Here is a 25,240-nt window from a genome sequence, read left to right on the forward strand (position 1 = left end):
ACTTAGGTGGGTTTTCTTGTTTCTTGAGCCAAGCTGTTAATTCCTTTCCAATTTTTTCTTCCATAGCTCTTATTTCTCTTCTGTTTTCCTCATGTGTTCTCATTCCATTTATTTTTTCTCTCTTATAAAGATTTTATTTATTTTGAGTTTTACCATTTTTCCCCTAATCTTACTTCCCTCCCCCAACCCCCACAGAAGGCAATTTGCCAGTCTTTACATTGTTTCCATGTTGTACATTGATGAAATGTGAATGTGAAGAGAGAGAAATCATATCCTTAAGGAGGAAACATAAAGTATTAGAGATAGCAAGATCAGACAATAAGATATTGGGTTTTTTTCTAAATTAAAGGTAATAGTCCTTGGTTTTTGTTCAAACTCCACAGTTCTTTCTCTGGATACAGATGGTATTCTCCATTGCAGGCAGCCCCAAATTGTCCCTGATTGCACACTGGTGTAATGAGCAAGTCCATCAAGGTTGATCATCACCCCCATGTTGCTATTAGGGTATACAGTGTTTTTCTGGTTCTGCTCATCCCACTCAGCATCAGTTCATGCAAATCCCTCCAGGCTTCCCTGAATTCCCAACCCTCCTTTTTTTCTAATAGAACAATAGTGTTCCATGACATACATAGATCACAGTTTGCTAAACCATTCCCCAGTTGAAGGACATTTACTTGATTTCCAATTCTTTGCCACTCATTCCATTTATAAAAACATTTTTAACTCTTTTAATTGACTTCAACTCTTCCAGGAATGCTAATCTTTACTTTTATCTCCAAGCTCTGAAGCATTTCTTGGAGTCATTCTTTTCTATAACTGTATTTTGGGCATCCCTGTCATCACACTAGCTCATTATGGTATTTTTTTTTATTTGCTCATTCTTCCAGTCTCTGACTTTGGAGTTGATCTGAGGGCTTGGCTCAGTGTAATTCTGGAGGGAAGGTCTGAAATGGTCCTGGTGCTGCTCTCTTGGAGTATTGGATGTTGTGCTATTCTAAGATCTCAGGGATGGCTTAGGGACCTAAAAATTTTCTGGGCTTCCAAAGAGGTCCAATCTAGGGCCAAGAATGAGCTCTGCAGGTTCTTGCCCTGGCTTTGGGTCTGTGCAAATGTTGATGCTGCTGAATCCTGTCCATCTGGCAGAATTGTAAGTTCCTCTTTGGGCCAAGATCCTGCCTTGGTTATTGCTCTCAGATTCCCATTCTACCATTCTGTGACATCGTTTTTCAATGAAAGTTGCATCAGTAATGTCCATGTTCCTTATTGGCTGTGAAAATGAGTATCTTTCTGTGTGTATGTGTGCTAACCTCTACTTTCCAGCTTGAATTTGAACTCAATAAAGAGCGGCTCCAACACTGTGAAGAGTATCAGAAGCAAACTCTGCAGCTGAAAGAAGAAGCCAAACTGCAGCTTGCTACTGAAAAGGAAAAACATCAAGAAGTGATAAAACAATATCAGAAAGAGCAAGAAAAGCTTCACAAGAAGGTTTGTAGCATGAAGGCTGGGCACTGATGAGGGAGAGGGAAAGGGTAAGAGCCAGATAGAAATTTGGTAGAAGAATGGCCATCCCAACTTGACCTTGATGACTATATTTGCACTGAATTAGGGTGTTCCCAAAGGGGAGGACAGACTAGGGGTCAGATCTTGAAGAGCTAAGCAGAGAAGATTAGCAAAGGAGGACAGATCTGGCCTGCAACCTCAAGCAAATTGTGATTGTCTTCTATTACATTTAACTCAATTATCCATACCAGTGATGAATACTGATAGAACAGAAACGTGGTCAGAACTAGATTCGTTTGATCCAACTTCTGTTGTGATCAAAAATGACATGGGTGGGGGTGGCTAGATGGCACAGTGGATAGAGCACTAGCACTGAAGTCAGGACTACCTGAGTTCAAATCTGGCCTCAGACACTTAATAATTACCTAGTGTGTGACCTTGGGCAAGCCACTTAACCCCATTTTCCTTGCAAAATCCTTTAAAAAATGACATGGGAACAATTGAAAGATGTTTTAATCATTTATAAGTTATTAATAGTACATTATCAAAAAATACTAGCTGTGGTAAATAGATTTTTTAATGTGTCTTTCACATTTGGAGGAAATTTAGACTGAACAGTTATCTAGAACAATGTTTCTTCAGCTGCTATTTGGGGACCACTAATTCTTTACAGGAATCTTGTGAGTTAAGACTTATAAAGTGACAATATCTATGTCTTTCATGATTTTAATCTGTAACAATTCTGATTTCCTTATTGATAGATCATCAGAAATAGCTTGAATATTGCTCTGCATGATTTTTTCCCATTGTTTAGCAGAAAATAGAGGTTGTTTGATTCTTTTTGTCCCTCCATGAAAATGGGCTGTGGACAAACCATTGCTTTACAATAAAGGAGAAGATTTTAAACTCAAATAATACAGGCTTCCTCAAATTTTCATGTCACACTCTCATCTAGAAGACATTGTGATAAAGTAATATGGATATCCAAGGTTCCAAGATGGTACATAATACTTTGGTATCCTCTTTATGTGAATAATTTTGATATATATAAGAGTTGCTTTTGACCATGACATTGAACTCTGGCCTTCCACTAGGATGACCACACTCAGGGGCAGGGACATGACTCCAGAGAAGCAGATTCAAATTATTTTGTTCAACATTCATTCAAAGACCATTCGCTAAATGTGCAAAGTGTCATGATAGCGACTGAAAATCAATTGAAACCAAGAAACCAATTTTTGGAATCTGCTGGTTCAGTCCTGGACTGCTCTTTTCAAAGCCCACAAGAGCAGCCATAGGAATTTAGAGAAATTTCTTTTAGATTAAATTAGTTTTTGTCTGATAGCATTTTGGGGGATAAAATTAAAACCTATAGAAGAAACTATAGTTTATGTGGTTTTTTTAACAGTTAAAATATAACAATGTAATGTAACATAATATAACATATCTACATGTAATAATATGAGTATAAATAAGCAATCTATTGTCATCCAACATCTTTGGCCTGCAAACTAACATTGCTTTGCCTTCTAGATGACTGACTTAGTAGCAAATGCTACCAGTGATCTTAGGATGGAGGTTATCACTCTAGAGAAGAAGCTCCAAGAAGCCCAGACAAAACTTACTGAAAGAACAGCAGAGAAAGAAGAGGAGATCCAAAGGCTTAATGTTCTAGTTTCAGATTTTGAACCCCGCCTGAAGGAGATGGACAGTTGTGACTCCATGACAGAGGATCTAAGGAAGGAGATGAAGCAGAAGTCAGATGAATTAGAGAAAGTCACCCAGGAGCTGAACCAGATCATGCAGCAGTTGAATAAGGTCCAGGAAGAGGTAAGGGCAAGCACATGTTTGGGATGACAGATGGGAGAAGTGCCAGGAAGAACCCTGACTGATGGGAGGGCAGACACGCTTCTGACTCCAGTCATGACACCTGGAGTGGATCCCTTCTCTTCTCTAACCCATAGTCTCCTCTTCTAGGAGAGAATACTTAGAGAGAATATCCAAAGATATTCTCTAGTTCTAGAGAATATCTTCCATTTCTATAATTTTCTGTCTCCAGACTACTCCTGAAACTGACCCAGTTATATATATATATATACATATTAGTGATTAAATTTTTGCCAGGGAATCATTTGGGATGATTATAATCCTTTCTTTTTTAAAACCCTTTGCAGTATGCACTTTATGTAATTTTCCTTTAATGGTGAATCTTTCTATTAACCTGAATTGTTAAAGAATTAACTTTTTGGTTAGGTTTCTTGCTTTTTTAAAAATAATTTTGACCATGTTTTTACATTTTGGTTTGGCTGACTGTTTTAATTATGAAAAGGTTTAGTTCTTTTCACATTATAAATTCTTCATTATGTTCTGATTTCTAAGATGTTCAGAAATGTCTATCAGTTAGTGATCACTTTAATCAGGAAGATTGTTTTATATTTGGAAAATTTGCTCCTGTTGGAAGACTTTTGTGGGCTACAGAGGTAAATGAAGAGAAGATGGAACAAGAGGGTGGGTGTCGTTTGGATGTAAATTGGGTGATATAAATTGTGTGATACTTTCTCGACCACACTGGAGAATAGCGGTCAGGAATGAAGAGACAGATGCTCTCAGTAATTACAGTCCTGGGCAGATAAAATAAGACAAAAAGCAAATAAAATACTGCTGTCTTCAGATTATTAGGCAAAGTCGATAAAAAAAGGCAGTCACAGACCTCAAAGGACACCTGAAAATAATGTAGGCTGATGGAAAGAACAGGAGATAGCTGTGCTGGGCTAAGCACACCAAGGCCTGGTTTCTAGTTCAGCTCCTTCATCTCTGTGGCCCTTGTTTCCTCATCTGTAAAGTGGGGCAATAGCACCTGTCCTCCAAGCTCACTTTGCCATAAAGAGGGAATGAGGAGGAGGAGGAGTGACTCAGAGGGAACCCAAGAGATGAAGGTCCCTGAGGAGATGACCAAAGCCTGGGAGCTGGAGGGGAGAGGCAGAAGTGGAAGTGTGGGTAGAGAGGAGACTGCCAAGGTAGCATGTGGCCAATCTCTGGAAGTCTAGTTGAACCTGACAGATGTGTGTTGAGACTCAGCTGTCAGTTGTGAACAGAGGAGCAAAAGGGGTGGCAGGAAGAATGGGCCCTGGGCAGGACCTTGTTACAAAGGTAGGAGCAGAGGGCAAAAGCAACCAATAGGAATACTTGGTTGAGTTTGAGAAGAAGGCAGAGGAAAAGGCCTGGGCAGGCTCTGGGTGGAGACAGGACAGCTGGGGAGCCTCATTTGATGGCATCTTTCTAGAAAGGGTCCATGTGATGGAGCTCCAACTCATCAATTCACTCGAGATGAATCTGAGGTTCATCCTTGCAGACCTCTAAATCTTGAAATGAGGTGGGTCCTCTCTGCCTCAATTCAGTAGAGGAATTGTATTTATTTTCTAGTCTATATAACTCAATGGTGATTCCACTGAGGCATCAGTGATGAGGAGGAGAAATGAAGGAGAAATGAAAAAATAGAAGTAAGGGAGGTGAACTGCGTTTTGTGATAAATTCATGGTCCCTATCAAACAGTCCCCAGATTGGGGTTTGGACTGCTAAAGGGGACATAAATGGGAACTAGAACTAGGACAACGAGAGGGTAGGATGACTGAGCATCAACTGATTTTCATTAAAAGATAGATACAATTTCTGGCCAATTTCGGTCGTAACTAATCTCTAGAGGTGCCTCTGGAAGTCCTCTTGGCATAGTAATTTGTAAACAGGAAATGCATTTCAAATGTAGAGGACACAGCACTTCCTCATGCCAGAGGAGACTGTCTGTGGCCTCCCAGGAGGAGAAAAACATTTTCTATCCCCAACCTAAAATTCTGTCACAATAAAAGACCTGAGGGGAGGTGGAGGACGGGGTATAAGCTTCCAATCACCTAGACCTGCTCACATTGGTCCAGAGGAGTGCTGAGGAAGGGGAAAGCTCCAGCAAGAAATAGAAAATATTAGAGGGGAATACTGAAAATGAAGGAGGGAGAAGGCAAGGGCAAAGAGAGGTCCCTGGTTGGGAAGAACACAAGGGAGAGAATAGAGAGATGCTGAGAAGAGAGAGGATAGATGGAAGGAAAGCAGAAGGCTTGCGAAGAGAAAGTATTCAAGGGCAAAGGAGTGAGAGTGAGACTTCTGTACTCAGAACTCACATCCTTCTCTTAGATAAGTTATTCTCTTTGACTATTATCTCTGGTTGAAGGGGAAAGAGATAACTTTAAGGAAGTCTATCAGGACAAATAAATGGACATCAAATAAAGATTAGCTAGGGAATGTATTAAGGATACAACAAATAGCTACAGCTGAAGAAAAGTCATTGTAAGTCTAAATATCCTTACTTACATGCATATATGGATATGTATGCTTTTATATACATATGCCCTAGAGAAGAAAAGGAAAATACAATAGTTATCAAAGGAAGAATCACTCACATTTATCTAGGTTTCAGTTTCTTTAGAAAGATCAGATTGTAGTTGATAGAGACCCAGCTGATCTAGGAGTTAAAAAGTCCTGGGTTCCAGTTTAACTCCTGTCCCATCGTGGGCAAGTCATCAGCCCTCAAGGGCCCCAGACAGGTCTCTTAAGATTCAGAGAAGGAGGGGGCGGCTAGGTGGCACAATGGATAGAGCACCAGCCCTGGAGTCAGGAGTACCTGGGTTCAAATCCATCCTCAGACACTTAATAATTACCTAGCTGTGTGGCCTTGGGCAAGCCACTTAACCCTTGCAAAAACCTAAAAAAAAAAAAGATTCAGAGAAGGTGACCATCAGAATCCCCTATGTCAGTGAAAGCACAAGCTCCACTCTACCCTATCCCAAATGGCCTTCCTTAGACCATTTCCACTGAATTCTCACGGCAGCCCTTTGAGTTTGGAGCTGTTCCCTCTATGTTACAGCTGAGGATACCAAGGCTAAGATGACTTCTGGCCCTTGCCCAGAGTCACATGGGGCAGGATTTGAACCTTTGGCTTCCTAATTGCAAGTCCATGTTCAAAGCTGAACCTTGCTGAGCTTGCCGTGAATTATGTGGATCTCTATGGAGACCCCCAAACTGTGTACAGAAAGGTACACTTGGGAATCAGCCCATGCATCTTCCTCTGGAAGATTCCATCTTCCACCTTCACCTGCCATGAAAAGACCACTAAGAAAGACTAGAATAGAGACGACTCTGGATAATAAGGACAAAGAACCTATGAAAAACATGGGAGGGCAGACAGACAAGGCCAAGGGCAACTGGGAACTTGTTTAAGCAGCAGAGGTTTGTGCAATTTATCAAATAGGACTTGTTAAAGCAGAGGATGAGAATATTAAACAGTTTTTGGTTATAAGAAATGAAAGAAATAGGGCAAACCAGAAATGATCTACCAAAGGTCCAAAGCAAGATCATTTCGGGCTGAGATGCCAGCCCTAAGAACAGGGTTCATGGAGAAGACGCCAGAATACTCCTAGCAAAGAACTTTCAGAAAGCGCTTGGCCAAGATTATAGGAAAATGAGTGTACAATTGTGGTGCCAAAAAAATGAGCTTGTGGGACTTTATTAAAGGACAAGGGAAAAGAGGAACCAAGAATCTGTGACCTTGGGAAGAAAAACTCCCTGAGACAGCAGAAATGTTGAAGTCTCTGAAAGTGTAAAAGTTAGGAGAAATGAGTTAGAAGAGTATTGCGCTAGAGATGAGAAGAATGAAGAGGAGAATTCCAGGGCTGTAGAGGAGAGAAGCCCTTGACAGACAAATCTTTGATCCTTGAATCCCACCTCCTACCTAGTCCAATGCTCTGCTTTTACAGTTTGACAAATCTAAAATGTACAGGGTGTAAGTTGGAGGAAGTTTTGTTAGCACAAAAGACATGTCCCACATGTTGGCTCATAGGTCTCTGGAGTGGAGGAATGTTTGTTAAGGTATTAGGAAAGTATGGTGAGAAGGCCCCATTTAGGGTGCAGGTTTAGAAAAACTGCTCACCAAGTCCCTCACACAACTAGAACCCAGGAGGTCTATGGTGCCTGCTCCATGGCCAGGGCCTCCTTTATTCCCCCCACAGCAGAGGGTTGAAATGAAAATCAATGATTGATTCTTGAAAGGAAAAGAGAGAATTTCTGCAACTTAATCATTGCAAATAGGAGCTCTGTGGTTATGAGACTATTACTCGGAATTGTCCTGGAAAGGACAGGGAATATGAAGCCACTTACTCAAGACGTCTTCTAATAGGACTGATAGAACCCAAGGGAAATGGCAGATTTGAGAGAATGAGCATCCATGGTCTTGGACTTATAACCGAGAATGGAGCAGAAGAGGGGAAGTAGGGCCAAAAGAACCGGACCAATACAAAATACAGGATCATTGTGCTTTCAATGTGTCAGTGTCTTTCTGACAAAAAATGATAGAAGGTAAACTCCCTGAGGGCAGGGACTTTTGCCAGGGGGAGGGGAGGACAAGTTCTTTGCTTTTCTGGTTTTTATCCTGATATACCTAATGTCTGGCATATATTAGTCACTTAATAAGTATTAGTTGAATTTAAATGCCACTTGAAGGTTTGCAAAACTCTTTGCATATAAGATGGCTATTGGCATTGACCTGGGTGTGTTTCCCCCAAGACCAATTTATGAACCATTGGAATGGTATGCCCTAAATAATCCTGAAAAAAGGTTTAAAAGTGGCACCAGAATGACCCTAAATATACCATTTTATAATGCTTTTTTTAAAAAAATCTGCAGTTTTGATTAATTATCACTGCAGAACCTTTCCATTTGGCAAAACTAGGTTTTTATGATCCCCATTTTATAGAAGAAAAACAGACATGACTGTTGGAAGGTCTTTCACAGATTCTCTTGCTGCCTGTCAGTGACAGAGACAAGGAAAGAACGAGGAGTTCCCTCTCCTGATCCTGCCATGGGTTCAGAGGACCATCTGACCCCAAGAATGGATTGAGGAAGAACTAATCCTTTGCCTTGAAGGCTAAGAAACTGAATGATTTTTTCCCTAGTTTAGCCCTTCCTAGTTCCCTTAATATAGATGATTCCCACCACAAATGAGATTCGCGCCTTCAGAATAATAAAGTTGCTCAGCATGTTATTTCTCTTGTCTCACCTCATTTTTTTGGAAATTGAAAATAACAGCTTTCTACAGGCAAATAAAAAAAACCCCTCACATCTGCAGTGGATATGGAAAGTTGGCCATTTTTTAATATAAAAAAAAAACTTGGACAGATGGAAAAATCCTTTATGTTCCTTTTGACGATTATCTATAATTTTTCTTCTATATAATTTTTATAACCTTTCTGGTTGGAGTGAAATTAAATTACACTTAACATGTCCAACATGGTCCTCATTTTAAACATAGACACAAACTTAGTTCTTTCCAAAGCAGCCTTGAAGTGTTGGAGCCTTCAAAATAAGGGACTTTTCTCAACTCCCCTCAACCTGGATTTATGGGTTATAAGTGATTCTAGAGTTACAAGGAGTCCCTTTTGGAAAATAATTACTTAGTGCCCTGGAAATTAAATTCAATTTACTGGTTGTAAACATTTCTCAAGTGTTCTTAATCTTTTTTTTTTTTTTTTAAATCTTGGAGTCCTTTGTCAGTCTGGTGCCATTTTTAAACCATTTTTTCAGGATCATAGAGGAAACCAATTATATTGTGTTCTTAAATCATTTTTTAATAATGAACCTTAAGTTAAAAACTCCAGATAGAGATGTATCTTAAGAAACAGAATACCATGGTGGGTAATGGACTGACTTTGCAGACAGGAAGCCCTGAGTTCAAGTCCTCCTCTGGACAACATGCTAGCAGCATGACCAAAGTCAAGTCACTTAACTGGTCACTGCCTCAAGACATACTATTACAAGTTGCAAAATAGACACTTATCTTTGCAGAATAACAAATGTCTCCATCATTTTGAGCATTTGTGTTTTCAAATTACTGAAGTTTATAATGTTCAGAAATGAATTTAATGTTTATCTTGGGTTATGATTTCAAATTTAGATGAAGTCTGCTTATCGTCTTTTACTAAGCTAAACTAACCACAGGTATTTTTAAGATTTTAAATGCATTGGAAAATTTGGATAGTGTTGTTCTCACTTTTTTAAGCTATTCATTTCATAAACTAAATTGAACACAGTCTGACTTTATTCTGTGTTGTCTGTGGCATTCAAACAAAAATAGAACTTTTCAAAAATGACCCCAGGGATTTCGTTTTTTTTTTATTTTTGTTTTTTGGGGTTTTTATTGCAAGGCAATTGGATTAAGTGACTTACCCAAGGTCACACAGATAAGTACTTATTAAATATCTGAGGCCTGATTTGAACTCAAGTCCTCCTGACTCCAGGGCCAGTGCTCTATCTACTTCACCACCTAGTTGGTTGGCTCCCTGGCAGTTTTTATAGATAAGTTATTTCCTTGCTTAGGAAGCTAAACAATTTAATTTGAGGAGAAGCTAGTTCTCTCTCACTTTTCATGGCATGATACCACTGAGGCACATCTCATTGCCAAGTTCAGTCCCATGCATGAGTCTTCCCTAGTAGGAGCCTAAAATAATCTAGAACCTTCCTGTGAGGCACAACTGAGTTAGTCTCCAATATACAGAAGAAGAAATGAAGGCAGATAGGACTTTCATATGCATTTGCTCCAGCAAAAATAGACAGGAATAGAAAGGGGTGCAACCAACTTTTTCAACCCCTGAATCTTCAGGTCAGAAGACTCCTGGTCTTTGTTCTGAGGGACCTTCTAGTTCTAAGAAAGAAGAGAAATGGAACTAATTTCTTGCCCAGAAAACTAATAAGCTTGAAGACTGGATTGCAAAGCAAACCTTCTTGCAAGGACAGCTAGTTCCTACCATCCAAGTCTGACTGAGGCCTATTGCAGCAAAGGCCTGGTTTCTTCTCTTCTGATTCTCTTGGCCTTGAACATCTTATTCTCAACTGGAATGGCCCTTGCCTGAAACAATTCCAGTCTTGTGTTCTGCATGGGTTTCTTCAAATTTCTATTCCTTTTCTATTTGAAACTTGATTTTATGTCAATGGAGTGAATTTGACTTTTCCTTTTAGCAACACTCTACCCTTTACTTCAACAAGATCTCCCATTTTTTGTCATGGATTCACTGATCCCATTGTTAGTTGCATGGTGTAATGAAATTGTCTCAACTAGGGGGCTTTACGTCTCAACTCTACTTTGGCACCTGATCTAATTATGCCATACATTGAGCTAGGCCTCCCTAGGTTTTGCGATCAGACTTCACCAATGGACTTAAATGGTAGACAAAGAACAAAGTGAGACTTTCTTTTGATAAGAATCCTATTATATTAGGGAAAACTTGGGCAGAGCCATGTGAACATTATAGAATGTTCCTTATTGCTGTAGTGAGATAGGAAGTCAAGCAAATGTTATCTGCTAATGAAATATTAAATTGAAGTAATTTTACAAGGTTTTCAGGGATTGAGAAGGAAGGGAGAGGGCCAGCTAACAAAGCTCAGCATCTCAGAAGAGCTCTCAGGTGCCACATAGTTTAGTGCAAGTCCTAAAACAAAAAACAAAAATACTACTGAGAGGTGGTTCTCCAGTTTTCCTCCAAATCCAATCATTCTTCATATGAGAGCCCTTCAGTAGAGCTATCTGAGAATGCCAATCCCATCATCCACATCTGATTTCTTCATGTGCTACATCTCTAGGCCCTTCAACCTATTGTCATCTATGACACAGTTTTGAGTGCCACCACCCAATCATCCTTATGCTTTTCTAATGATTCTGGTGCCTGCTATCTTGGGAACAAAGAAAGCCCAACCCCCACCAGGTCCCCATGAAGGAGGGAGCCCAATGAATCAGTTAGATGATGGAATCTTATCTCCAGAGGTAGAAGGGACCTTTAAAGATCATTTAGTCCAATGCCTTTATTTTACATATGAGAAAAGTAATGCCCAGATAGCCTGCACTTCCAGTTTCTTTTCCAGCAGCCTATCTCCGGATTATGTTAAAATTATCCTTAAAATAAGGCACCTAGGAAGAAGAACAATGTTCCCAATGTGGCTGGACCAGAGTGGAGTAGAACAGACCTATCCCTGCCCTCTCTGTCTGGACTTATTTCTGTCACCAAAACTTAGGAATGCAGAATCCTTTTTAGCTGCCATATTATTCAGTTAATCCCTGGTGAGTTTAGCTTACTAAAGCCCCCTGGCCTTTTTCATCTGAACTGTTGTTTAGCCATGCCTCTACCATGTGATACATGGACAATTGATTTTTTTGTATACATATTCATATTTTCCTCTTCTAAAGGCCATCATTATTCACCTCCCACTCAAGAAATTGTTTTAGGTCCTGACTTTGTAATCTAATGTATTGATTCTCCCTCCTCTCACTGTATCATATGTAAATTTGATAAGTCAGCACACATTTGTCTTCACAGTGCCAGACATAGTGCTAAGTGATAGAAATGCCAAGGAAGGCAAAAGACTCCTCCTGCCATCATCAAGAGCTCATAGTCTTCTTCATAGACACTATGCCAGCTTATATAAGGTGGGAGTTAAGCTGGGCCTTGAAGGAAGCCAAGAGATGGTGAAGAGGAGAGATAACATTCTAGTCCTGGGGGCAGCCAGTGGCATGTTGATGGAATAACTAGGAGACCATTGTCACTGGACCACAGAGTATGTGTGATGGAGTATGGGGTAAGCAGATTAGAGAGGTAGCAAGGGCTACAAAAGGCTTTAAGGATTTTATATTTGAACCTGGAGGTAATAGGAAGCTGTTGGAGTTTGTTAATAGGCACGTGACATTGTCAGACCTGTTCTTTAGAAGAAGACTTTGCCAGATGAGTGGAGGATGGACTGGAGTGGAGAAAGACTTGAGGCAGTTTGTAAAAGCTTGAGAATTACTGCTCCACCTTAATCTAAGTCATTAATAAAAATATCAAACTGCACAGGGTCAAGGATAGATCCCCAAGCTACCCCTCCAGAAGCTTCCAAGTTGACATTGATTCAGTAAAAACTAGTAAAAAAAATACTCATTCAGCTATTTCTAAATCCTTCTAATTGTATTTTGCTAACGTATATCTATCCATAGCTTTTCCACTAGAATTGCATGATTTTATAAATTTCTCTATTAACATGTAGATAAACTTTATCTGCCACATTCCCCTAACATACCAGTCTAGTAACCCTATTAATAAGAATTTTAAAAAGAAAATAAGGTTAATCTAGCATGATTTCTTAATGAAACCATTGTGGGTTTTATGATCACTACTTCCTTTTCTAGACATTTACTCACCAGCCTTTTAAAAGTATCATCTAGAATTTTGCCAGGAATCAACGTCAAACTCACTCTTTTCTCTTCACTTTTTGGACAGACAAAGCACCATTAATACTTTTCCAGGCCTGTAATACTATTCTACAACTCATAACTTTTAAAAAATTAATAACAGTGACTCAGCAATCACATTTCCCAGTCCTTATAACTTCATTGGATGCCATCCATCTGATTGAACTTAGGCAGCTTAATTGTTCCCTTACTATTTCCCTATCTTTGGTATCAACTCTTGATTGGCCATTTTTATTCTGTTCTCTCCAGTCCAAAGATCTTTCTCCTTGGAAAACAGGAGCAAAATTAGCACAAATAGTTCTCATTGTTACAATGGCCCCAAGCAATTCTGGATACTCTTCTCACAAGGCTGTAACAGATTCTCAGTTCTTCTCATTTATGAAGCATCAACCAATTGGAGGGCATCATACCATGTTCTGGGAGGGGGTGGAGGTCAAAGGACAGAAATGACATTCTGTGACTTGTCCTTGCCATTCATCTTCCTTATATCTTTTTTTCCCAAATTAAATTGGCCCTTTCCTAATTGTTTTCCTTTCTGTCTTCAGAATTTCATTTATGGATGTTTCCCATACCTGTTAGTTTTGACATTCCCTGTATAACAATAGGTCATTGGAGTCTACTTAGTTCACACCTTTTGATATCTACTATCCCAAAATTTGAGGTACGCGTCAAATTATGCCTAGCTTTCTTCTCCTCAAATGTAATTTCTTCCCAAGGCCTGTATCATTTCCTTTCTCAAACAAGTTCCTCTCCTTTAGTTAGACCTGTAGGAGAGAGCACTGAGATGGTTTTAAGTTTGACATCAGAGGACTTAGGGGCCAGCTCTAGGTTTGCCACTTAACTGCCTCTTGGTAGTGACCTTGGGCAAGTCATTACTACTCTCGGAAGCCTCAGTCTTACCTGTCAAATTAGGGGGTTGAACAATATGTGACCTCTTAGGTCCCTTCCAATTCTAAATCTGTGACTGATGAACCAGCTTTGAAGTTCCTAATGTCAGTTCTTCCACCTTTAACATTTTTCCTAAGGCAAGCCAAAAATCATTGACAGTTACTTTGTGTTTGGAAGAGAGTGAGGCACAACACACACACACACACACACACACACACACAGAGAGAGAGAGAGAGAGAGAGAGAGAGAGAGAGGCTAAAAGACAGAGATCTAAAAAAATTTACACAAACTCTCATGTTTTTTTAAATATTCTAAACCGTTTTGGTGTAACTGATTTTCTTTGTAACCATACATATTTTATTTTATACATTTAAAGGCATTCTTCTGAGAAGGGGTCCACAGGTTTCTCCAGACTGCTCAAGATGTCCAAGACCCAAAAAGGGATAGGAATGGCTACATCAGGAAGCTGTCTGTAATAAATGAAATATCCCAATGCCACTGTCCATCTTCCCTGCTACTTACTTAATACTTACTCTTCATGCATTTCCTCCTTCTCTTCTCCTTGTCTTTGGTTTATTCTGATGATGGTTTGTTTCTGTTCCCCTTCATTTTTCACTCAGATGCTTTCTACCCAACTCTCTGCCCACCCCCTGCCTCTGAGCCCTGAATTACCTCACAGGAGTCTGTTCCCTTAATTCTCAAAAACTACTTTGCCTTCATCCCATTTTACTAATTTCATTTCTTTGAAATTAAAGTAAACCTTTCTAGTGACATATATATGTGTATATATGTATGTATAACATAGATGCATTTGCATACATATATAATATATAATAATAATAGATATTTATTCAACTGTATATACACATTATACATACGCACATACATACCTATATAGATATCTAGATCTACACATTCCAGTCAATATTTTTGTGATCTCCATGAGGTCAAATTTGCTTCTTTGCTTTCAGATATCTTGCTTATCTTATATGAATGGATTTGTTCATCTGAAGTGTGTAGTTCAAGGTGTTCCAAAGGGCATGCCATTTTAAACTTTAATAGTTGTGTATGAACTATAGTTCCTTTCTTTCCCTCCAACATCCACTTGATTTTATTCACAAATAACAATGTTCTGACCTAGAATTGCTGAGTTTTTGGCTCATTATTTTGATGACCAACTCTGGATCGTATCAAATTCTCCCTGTCTGTTATAAATTTAGTTACCAGGTGGCATTGTTAGCCACTAACCTGATTCTAGTCCCCAAAAGGTCCACTTAATGGGAAACCACACACTCAACCCAGTGGACAGGTGCTTCTGTCCATGAAGGGGATTGGATTATTTGGATGAATTCCAAGATGTCTTTGGCTCTCAGTGAATGAGCCACTTTTTGTCTTCCAACTCTGAATCTCCTTGGGTGCCTGCATTCATTTGGTCAATCTAAAGGGTATGGTTAGTATGAAGTCACTCAATTAGAAAATTGCTCTTTGGCCCCCTACCAGCAACCGGACATCTTTTTTGAATCTTCAATGTTTCATGGCGCCTTAGTCACGTGACCTCAGATAATGGACCTAGCCACCCATGCAAACAAATGATCTTGATTAGTTATTGTTTACACCATTACTTTTGGATTACAACAAATAAAAGGGATTATACAATACATAATAGAATACAGCATCTCTTACAGTTAAGCAGACTTTAAATCACTGTATCTCTGGCCCAAACTCAGGAAGTTTATAATACAATTCAAGATTCTAGCAGCCACTCATGTGTCCATTGTAAGAGTCTACCAAAACCTCCCCAATATAGGAATTAGCAAACCTTGTCCATGCTGCCAATGCCTATCTGGACTCAGCCATTGATTTTCTTTGTTGCTCTGTTTAGAACAAGCTGGGGCCTATCTTATGTCTTCCCAGGTAACTGAAACAATATTTCCACCCTCCTGTTGCCTTCCAAGTGTTTCCAACAGCTCAGGGTTACTCAATATTTGTGGTGGCACAGAGGGCATGGATTCAAAAGGAATTCCAAGAAATTAGAGGATGCTTCTCATCCTTGAGCTTGAAAGCTCTATGGCACCCCCAGCCCAAGTTGACTGTTCAAGCCTCATTGGCTCCTCTGTCTCTTCCTATTGCTGTCCAAACATGAATGATCCTCCATGAAGGGGAGGAACCAAAAGAGCAGAAAGTTTCTGCATAAAGTACCACAGTTCCTACCACCCTCCAGTGGATTTGAGGTCTTGTGGATATGGTGATATCCTTGACTGTTAGAGATTTAAATCCCCCATACCTGCTCATCCTGTCATGAGATCCACCCACTATGCAAGAGCAGTATCCTAATTTCTTTTTTTAAAAAAATCATTATCATGTAAACAACACATATCAAGGACTGGAGGAAAAAGAAATCATATCTGACACCATGGGTCTCTATGATGGACAGTTTACTTTTAAAGAAATATAAAAATATAAAGATTTTCATAGTAGTTCCAGCACTGTACTGCTTATTGTCTGTGTCCCCTGCCAAATTCCCTTCCATTCACTTGTATTTGTTTTTGTTTTGCTATTACTACATTCCCCCCAAACTCCTTAATTATTCTTTTATCCACCCACCACTCCCAGAATATAAAAGTCCTGTCTGGTCACAAATGCATTTTGTCAAGCAAATCCAATGGCCACATGAGCCACTTTTTTCTGATCCCTCTAGTGACTCACCTCTCTCTGCCAAGATCTGGACGTTATCAGTTCTTTGGAGTCATGTTTACTTACTGCATTGATCATAGTTCACAAATCTTTCACAGTTGTTTTTGCAATGGCACTGTATAAATTGTTCTTCCAATTCTGTTGGTCTGAATCATTTCTGCTCTGAATCATTTCATAAAATTCTCCTAGATTTCTCTGAATCTGCTCCTTTCATTTCTTATAGAAAACAATAGTTCATTATTTTTATATGTTCATTCATTTTTTTCGTTTTTTGGTTTAAAAGTACTTTCCTTTTTCTTTGATCTCTTTGGAGTATACCTCATGCATAGTTTCTTTTTTTTTATATTTTATTAACAAGGCAATAGTTAGCATGACTTGCCCAAGGTCACACAGCTAGGAAATTATCAAGTGGCTGAGGTCAAATTTGAACTCAGGTCCTCCTGACTCCAGGACTGGTGCTCTATCCACTACACCACCTAGCTGCCCCAACCTACCTTATGCATAGTGGGTGGGCAGTATAATTCCAAATTACTTTCAAGAAGGATTAGAACAATTTAAGTGCAGTAGTGTCAGGATTGAATTGAAAGGAATCATAGATGTCCTCATTTTACAGATGAAGAAACAATGGGACAGAGAGGTTAAATCACACTTAGGACGACACAATGGTCTGAGGTAAGATTTGAACTCAAGTCTTACTGACTCCAGGTCTAGCACTCCTCTATATACCACCCATCTTCCTTCATTATGATTTTTTTTTTGGTCACCTTTGCCAATGGGTATAAGATAGAACCTCAGAATTAATTTAAGTGGTGTTTCTCTTATTATTAATGTTTTGGAGCATTTTTTCATAAGGTGTTTATAGCTTAAGATTGTACTTTTGAGTAATGCCTGTTTGTATCTTTTGACCATCGAGAAATAATTCTTCGAAACTGTAATCTTGGGGGTGGAGCCAAGATGGTGACAAGAAAGGATCGAGTCTTAGGCACTCTCTAAACTTCTAAACTAAGGACTCTAACTAAACTTTCGGGAGACAGAACCCACAAAGGGACCCAGAGAGGCAGTTATCCTACTCAAGGTAACCTTGAAAAGAGCAGAAAGGCTCTGCTCCTAGGGTTGGAGGGGCTGCCCGCCAGAGCGAAAGAACTTCAGCCTCCCTGAGGCAGCCCCAGGGTGCTGGGAGCCCCAGCTCACAGCAGCGGGGGAGTCTCTTGAGCTACACCCCGGGGAGCACCGGGCACAAAGTGGGGGAACAGCGGGGGACCTCTGCCAGAGCGAGCACGTGGAGCCCAGCCCTCAGAGCACACAGTGAGCAGCCTGGTCTTTCGGCAGACCAGATCCAGGAACAGAAGCAGGCATAGCCTGCCCCCAGGGCATGAGCCCATTGAGCTGAGGGAGGGGAGTGAAGAGAGACTGCAGAGCTCTGTCCTCAGCCCCTGGAACAGGACTCTGGGGCTCTGATCACATTCAGATACTGATCACAGTCTAGGCCCCAACACAGAACAGCAGTGGCCCCTTCCACCTCAGGCCTGTTGCAGATGGGAGCGCATATGATTATTCACAGACCAGGAGGGAGAACAGAGCCTCACACACACTGAGACCCTTGTGGGAGTGCCCCAAAAGCTCAGGAAGCACCCCAAAAACAGGCTTAGGCTGGGAAAATGAGCAAGCAGAGAAAAAAGAGGAACACCATTGAGAAATACATTATCTATGATCCCAAGAAGGATGAATATACTCAGTCTGAAGATGAGGAAACACAAGCTTCTGCATCTAAAGACTCCCAGAAAAACAGAAACTGGGATGAGGCTATGACAGAGCTCAAAAAAGACTTTGAAATTTGAAAATCAAATGAGGGAGTTAGAAGAAAAACGGGGAAAAGAAATGAGAGAGATGCAGGAAAAACATGACAATGAAATCAGCAGCTTAGTCAAGGAAATCCAAAAAAATGCTGAAGAAAATAGCATGCTAAAAACCAGCTTAGGTCAAATGGATAAAGCAGTTCCAAAAGTTATTGAGGAGAAGAGTGCTTTAAAAAGCAAAATTGGCCAGATGGAAAAAGAGATAAGAAAACACTCTGAGGAGAACAAATCCTTCAGACAAAGAATAGAATTCAGGGAGATTGATGAATTTACCAGAAATCAGGAATCAATACTTCAAACCCAAAAAAATGAAAAATTAGAAGAAAATGTGAAATATCTCATTGAAAAAACAACTGATATGGAAAACAGGTTTAGGAAAGATAATTTAAAAATTATTGGAATACCTGAAAGTCATGATCAGGAAAAGAGCCTTGACATCATTTTCAAAGAATTACTACAGGAAAATTGCCCTGATATTCTAGAAGCAGGGGGCAAAATAGAAATGGAGAGAATCCACTGATCCCCTCGAGGAAGAGATCCCAAAAAACCAACCCCTAGGAATATTGTAGCCAAGTTCCAGTACTCCCAAGTCAAAGAGAAAATATTACAAGCAGCCAGAAGGACACAGTTCAAATATCATGGAGCTGCAGTCAGGATCATACAGGACTTAGCAGCAACTACATTGGAAGCTCGTAGGGCTTGGAATATAATATACCAGAAGGCAAAAGAGCTTAGAATGCAGCCAAGAATGAACTACCCAGCAAGGCTGAATGTCCTCTTCTGGGGAAAAAGATGGACTTCCAATGAACCAGAGGAATTTCAAATGTTCCTTTTGGAATGGCCAGAGCTGAACAGAAGGTTTGATCTTCAGATATAGGACTCGGGTGAAGCATGGAGATTGAAGGAGAGGGGAAATATGAGGGACTTAATGAGGATGAACTGCATGTATTCCTGCATAGAAAAATGGCACTGATAATACTCATATGAACCTTCTCAGTTAATAGAGCAGGTAGAGGGAGCTTTTATAGTTGAAGCACAGGAGAAAGCTGAATTCAAAGATAAAATATGGTGTAAAAATGGAGTCAACAGAAAAAAAGGGAAATGTAATGGGAGAAAGAAAAAGGAGAGGGGGAATAGGCCAAGATATTTCATATAAGATTTTTCTTTATTACAATGAGCTATTGTAATGATATGGAAGGGGAGAAGCAAGGGGGAATGAGGGAACCTTTGCTCTCATCAGAGGTGGCTAGGAGAGGAAACAGCATATATACTCAATGGGGTATAGACATCTGAAGTAAGAAGGAGGTGGAGCAGGGAGAAGGGGTGGGGATGTGAATAAAGGAGGAGAGGATAGACCATGGAGGGGAGAGTGGTCAGATATAACATATTTTCTTTTTTACTTCTTGCAAGGGGCTGGGATTGAAAGGCATGTCCAGGACCATGGGGCCAGGTGGATTCTGGGCCTAAGGGGTGGTATGGGGGCTCAGGGCCTCTTGGCCCAGGACCAGGGATCTGCCTGTTGCGCCACTCAGCTACCCTACAGCCGAGTCAGAGTGAAAGGAGAGAGAAAATATAGTACATGGTAGTGGAGAAATAAGAAAGGAGGGAGTTGCAATCAGCAATGGCAACATTGGAAAAAATATGGAAGTAACTTTTGTGATGGACTTATCATAAAGAATGTGATCCACCCATGACAGAATTGTTGGTGTTTGAACAAAGACTGACATTATTATTATTATTACTATTATTACTATTATTATTATTATTATTATTATTATTATTATTAGGGGGAGGGTGCAGGGCAAATGGGGCTGGGTGGCCTGCCTGGGGCCACATAGCAGGGTGATCTTTGGGTGTCTGGGGCCAGATTTGGACCCGGGTGCTCCTGGCTCAAGGGCCAATGCTCTGTCCGCCACCCAGCCACCCCTACTATTACTATTTTATTTTATTTTGGGTCTTTTTTTCCCCTTCTTTTTGGTTTTTTCAGGGCAGTGGGGATCAGGTGGCTTGTATGTCACACAGCTGGGTGATTGTTGGGTCTACGGGGCTGGATGTGGGCTCGGGTGCTCGTGGCTCCAGGGCTGGTGCTTCGTCCATTGCGCCACCTGGCCATACCTACAGTTATTACAATTTTTTTATTTTAATTTTTTCTCTACCCTTTACTTTATCGCTCAAGCAAGGCTATATTCATGGGGGGGGGAGGTATTTCATTTACTCTTAAACAAGAATATTTTATTAATGTAAAAAACATTTGTACAAAATGAGAATAAAAAATAAAATTTGTATAAAAAATAATTCTTCACATATGTATTGAATAGGTTCCCAATATATTTTTAAGAGAGCAGACTTTTATTAGAGAAATTTAATTAAAATATTTTTACCAGTTAACTAATTCCTTTCTAATTTTAACTTTTGATTGTTTTTTTTTAGAAAAATTTTATGTAATCAAAAATATGCATTTCGTACTCTGTGATCCTCTCTATTCTTTGTTTGGTCAAGAATACTTCCTTTATCCATAGTTGTGATAAGTATTTCCTTTCTTCCCTACCTTTCCCTCCTTTCCTTTTCTTTCTCTCCCACCTTTTATATGTGATATTGATCTAAATCCATTTTTTTTCTAGTTTGCCTTTCCAGTTTTCTCAGCAGTTTTTACCAAGTAGTAAGTCTGTCATATTCAGTTTCTTCTGGGACTTGGGCATCTTGTCTTTTTTTTTCTTTAAAATCAAAAATGGATAAAAGAAAAGGAAAAACCCCTCCTGGCCTCTGGGTTCCTGAGCTACTTAATTCACTTTCCTGGGAGTCAGTTGGATTATGAAAGGACATAGCTGTTTTCTACCCATTAGAAAGCATGCCTCTTCATCATCATTTTGCTCCTTCCAGTTACTCATATGCTATTGCTTTCCTCTGTTTCTATTGGTTCTTTTGTTTGCATTCAAAGTTTTTGCTCAGTTCTGGGATTTTTTAATGGAATGGTAAATCTAAACATTTATTAAGTCTCTACTATGTGTTGGGAAACAAAAGGGACAAAACAACCCCTACTTTAGGGAACTTCCAGGCTAATGGAAAAAAACAGGAACTATGGATAAACCAGTTTTATCAAGAACAATAATCATAGAAGGAAGACATGAGAATTGAGAGGGATTAGGAAAGGCTTTGATTTTAGCTGAGACTTGGAGGAAGTCTGGGAAACTTGGAGTTTAAGATGAGGACCCTAGGTATGAGGACCTAGACCTTGGAGGTCTAGGTATAAAGGACAACCTGTTGAAATTTCCCAGTGTTGGGAGATGGAGTATCTTGTTCTCCATGTAGCTAGCCCATGAGCTGACTCATGAAACCACAATTACATGAATCCTAAATACTTGGAAGAGCAACTTTCCATGATACTTTCCTACCTGTCCGAGTCAGATGATAATAGCAGATCACCCTTAGATGTAAGCAGCTAAAAACTGAAGAACTAAGGATTTGAGAAATAAAGCTCTCTAAAGCCTTGGCTAAATTCACAAACAGAAATTAGTTGAATAGAATTCAATTTTTAAAAAACCAACAGTTCACTAAATTAGTAAAATAGCCATTTTAATTTTGGATCTATAGTGGCTCATTACATGGATCATAAATGCATCATATTGGATCATCAATGAAGGCTGGAAGCAACTTCAGAAGCCATGTAGTACAGCCCTCTTGTTAGACAGATCAGGAAAAGAGACCCACCTAGGGAGGTAAAAATGATTGGAATGACCCGAGCTCAAGTCCTAGATCTGTCATTTGCCCGACATGTAACAAGTTGGACAAGTCACTGAAGCTTAGACTCACTGTGGATTACCTCCTTCATTTGTAAAATGTCCTTTCTATAGTTGTGAATGAAAGGTAATCTTTAGGAAAGCATTTTTAATAGTGCAAAATGTTCATTTTAATCATAACCATTTCTTATCATTTGACCTTGAACTAATTCCAACAGACAACATAGTCTCAGAATAATTAAAATGTTATACATGTATATATGTATAAATGTGTATATTATATGTTATTATATTACAAACACATCTAATCTTCACATGTATATATCTACATAGATATAGATGGATAGCTAGATAGACATTTTTGTGTTCAGTTCATGGTCTCCAAGGCACAATAACTTTTCCTAGAAGTTGGTTTGGTCACGTTTTGTCACAGTGGAGCCCAGTGTCAGAGACCAGGACATGGGAGGTTCAAAGACCACAAGATTAATCAGGTGCACCTCTGGGTTCTGGTCATGCTTCTCCTAGGGTAGATGGGTGACAAGCCAAGCCTCTTCCAACACATTGTAGACCCTTACTAAAAGCTTGAGGACTTGACTGGTCTCTTGGCCTCCACTCCCTCCTTAGTAAAAGGAAGGGGCTGGCCTCGCTGGTCTCCAAAGTCCCTTCCAGCTTGCCTGCCCATGAGCCAATTTGGCCCATTTAGGATGGTGGTGGGAGCCATCACCAAGAGAATCCCAAAGCTGGAGCTTGGGCCCAGATGTAGTACCCACTAGCCAGCCCTCCCTGCTCTACAACTCATAAGGGGCTCGCTCTCTTTCCTATTTTCAGAACACTTTTCTTCAAGAAACAGTGCGGAGAGAGTGTGAGGAACGCTTCCAACTGACGGAAGCTCTGAGCCAAGCCCGAGAGCAGCTGCTGGAACTCCAGAAGCTCAATGAAACCTTCCCATTATCCCACTGTTCTCACAACCAGAGCAACCTTACCTGCCCCGGGTCAATGGTCAGCAATGGAGACAAAACCATGGCCAACACAGCCCTAGGAAAAGGAATTAAAATTCCCATCCTGCACTGCATCTCCAAGTCACCTAACTCCCAGAGGCAGAGGTGCTCCCCAAGTGGGAGCATCAGAAGCTTCCCTATCCCCAAACCTCCAAGGAGGAAGGTGTCTTCAGTCAGCGAATCACAGCAGAGAATCGCTGCCATCCTACAGAAGAGGCTGAGTCAGCAGTAGCCAAAGAGATGGACTAGCTCATGTATATTGGTGAAGGTTGAGCATCCCTGCATCTCTTCAGGGAGGATGTAAAGGACTAGAGTGGTTTAGGTTTAAACTGAAATTCTCAATTAATCGTGAAAGATCAGCCCAAGAGAGTCAAAGGGACTTAGGAAGAAATTGAGAGAGGGCCATTAGTAACTTTGTCTTTTTTAATAAACTACATTTTCAGAGATTAAGATTTAGGGGCATTGAAAAGCCTGTTGCTTGATTAAAAAAAATGCTAATCAATGGATCAGTTGTATAGTCAATGTTTTCCAAGAAGCCAAGAGCTGAACTCAGAAGTTGCTTGGGAAATCAAGTCATAGAAATCAACCCAACACCAGGCTGCTTGACACCCAAACAGGTATGTTTTTAGAGATCACAGCAGAAATTTGCCACATTGAGAATCTTTTCTATTTCTTGTAGGTCTCTGCTTCTAAACATGATAGTGCTTTATACTTTTTTAGGTGAAATGTATCATATTAATTGGAGTAATCATTCATAGAGAGAAGGAAAGCACTTGGAATTTTACTTGTACTTTCAGAGTTCATGGTCCTCACTGTCATAAGTCTGCCTCATAGCTGTGCCTTAAGCCCTTTGATACAGTGGATGCCACCACAGCCTTTATAGTTGTCAACCTTTTTGTTAAAGTGACAATAAAGGTAATAACTAGGGAGCTAGGCATCTGGGTGAACCAGGTTGACAGTCTGGATAGAAGGGGCTAGAGCTCTAACAGAAAATAATGACTTCGATTTTTATAGGCAAAACATTTTTTTTAAAGGTAGTTTTCAGTAAATGTTATTTTATACTTAGAGTGGTTTAAATTTAAATTTCAAATTTTCAAACAATTGTAGGAGAAGATCCGAATAAGAAGCCAAAGGGACTTAGAAGCTAGGAGGACACAATTAGTATCTTTGTCTTTGGACTCCAGGTTCATATTTTCTCTTCTCAGACAGTATTTTATTAATCAATTTAGATTTGCTTAAAATCTATGTGTACTTCAAGACTCTTCCCCCATGTTAATCTTTTCTCATCTTTCTCTTCCTTTCTTCTTTGATAAGAATCTATCTTTCCAAATAAAGTTTATCTTTAAGTCTTTCATTAGCTACCGTATCCAGATGTTCTAGCCTTCAAGACCCTAGGTTGGAATGATAATAACAGATGTGTAATAAATCGTATGCTGTTATACTTGCCTATGATATGTGACATTCTTATTGAGGAATGCAGGTGCCTTAAATCCTATCCACGTATAAAACTGAAGGAATTGCTTAAACAAACAAACACCATTTCCAGTCTCAAAATCTTAGGGACTTTCACTGAGACTCATAGAACTTTCGATAATTCCCACATGAGGTACAAGGAGCCCTGAGAATATGTTATTCTTTTGTCCTTGAACACAACAAATAACATTAATTGCTTCCTTAATCCTGCCTAATGCCTAACCCCTGCCATTCTAAGATGAAATAGTATAAACAATATCATCATATAATGGGACTTGATTGCAATGAATACCAAGGAGCTGTCCAAATTTGTCATCTCAGAAGTTTTTTAAAGGGATTGGAACAGGAGCAACTAGATGGGGTCAGTGGACAGATCTCTCAACCTGGAGTCAGGAAGAAGATCATTTGAAATGCTGGCCATTGCTTAGGGCTTGGAAATATTTTTTGTCTGTTTTACAGAGAGATTTTCTTAATCATGGCATTTGACCTAAACTAATAGAATTATTGAATTTAAGAACTGACGGGCACTTAGACTTTGTAATCCACCCTGCTTTAGGCAGCAAGCTTTGCTTATAATTTAGAACTTAAAAGGAATCTTAGAGATCCTTCAAGTCCCACCCCATCATTTTATAGATAAAGATCCTGAGGCCCAGATGGACTAGGACATTTGTCCAATGTCACAAGTACAAGAATTGGGATTTGAATTCAGGATCTCTAATTCTAAGTGTAATTCTCTTATCTACAAGCATGTCTTCATACAGATGAGAAAACTAAGGGCTA

General features: G+C 39.8%; 1 protein-coding gene across 6 annotated transcripts in view; it reads left to right on the top strand.

Moving 5' to 3' along the window:
* Positions 1-24,426, top strand: part of LEKR1 (leucine, glutamate and lysine rich 1) — a 175,671-nt gene extending 151,245 nt beyond the window's left edge. For all 6 annotated transcript variants that reach the window (XM_074190807.1, XM_074190806.1, XM_074190813.1 and 3 more), the window contains 3 exons: positions 1,321-1,485; positions 3,034-3,330; positions 22,818-24,426. In XM_074190807.1, coding sequence (XP_074046908.1) covers positions 1,321-1,485; positions 3,034-3,330; positions 22,818-23,219 — 864 coding nt within the window. In that variant the 3' untranslated portion in view covers positions 23,220-24,426. The remainder of the gene's footprint in view (positions 1-1,320; positions 1,486-3,033; positions 3,331-22,817) is intronic.
* The last annotated feature ends 814 nt before the right edge of the window (positions 24,427-25,240 follow it).

The sequence above is a fragment of the Macrotis lagotis genome, chromosome 6 (assembly GCF_037893015.1).
Source record: "Macrotis lagotis isolate mMagLag1 chromosome 6, bilby.v1.9.chrom.fasta, whole genome shotgun sequence".
Lineage (NCBI taxonomy): Eukaryota > Metazoa > Chordata > Mammalia > Peramelemorphia > Peramelidae > Macrotis > Macrotis lagotis.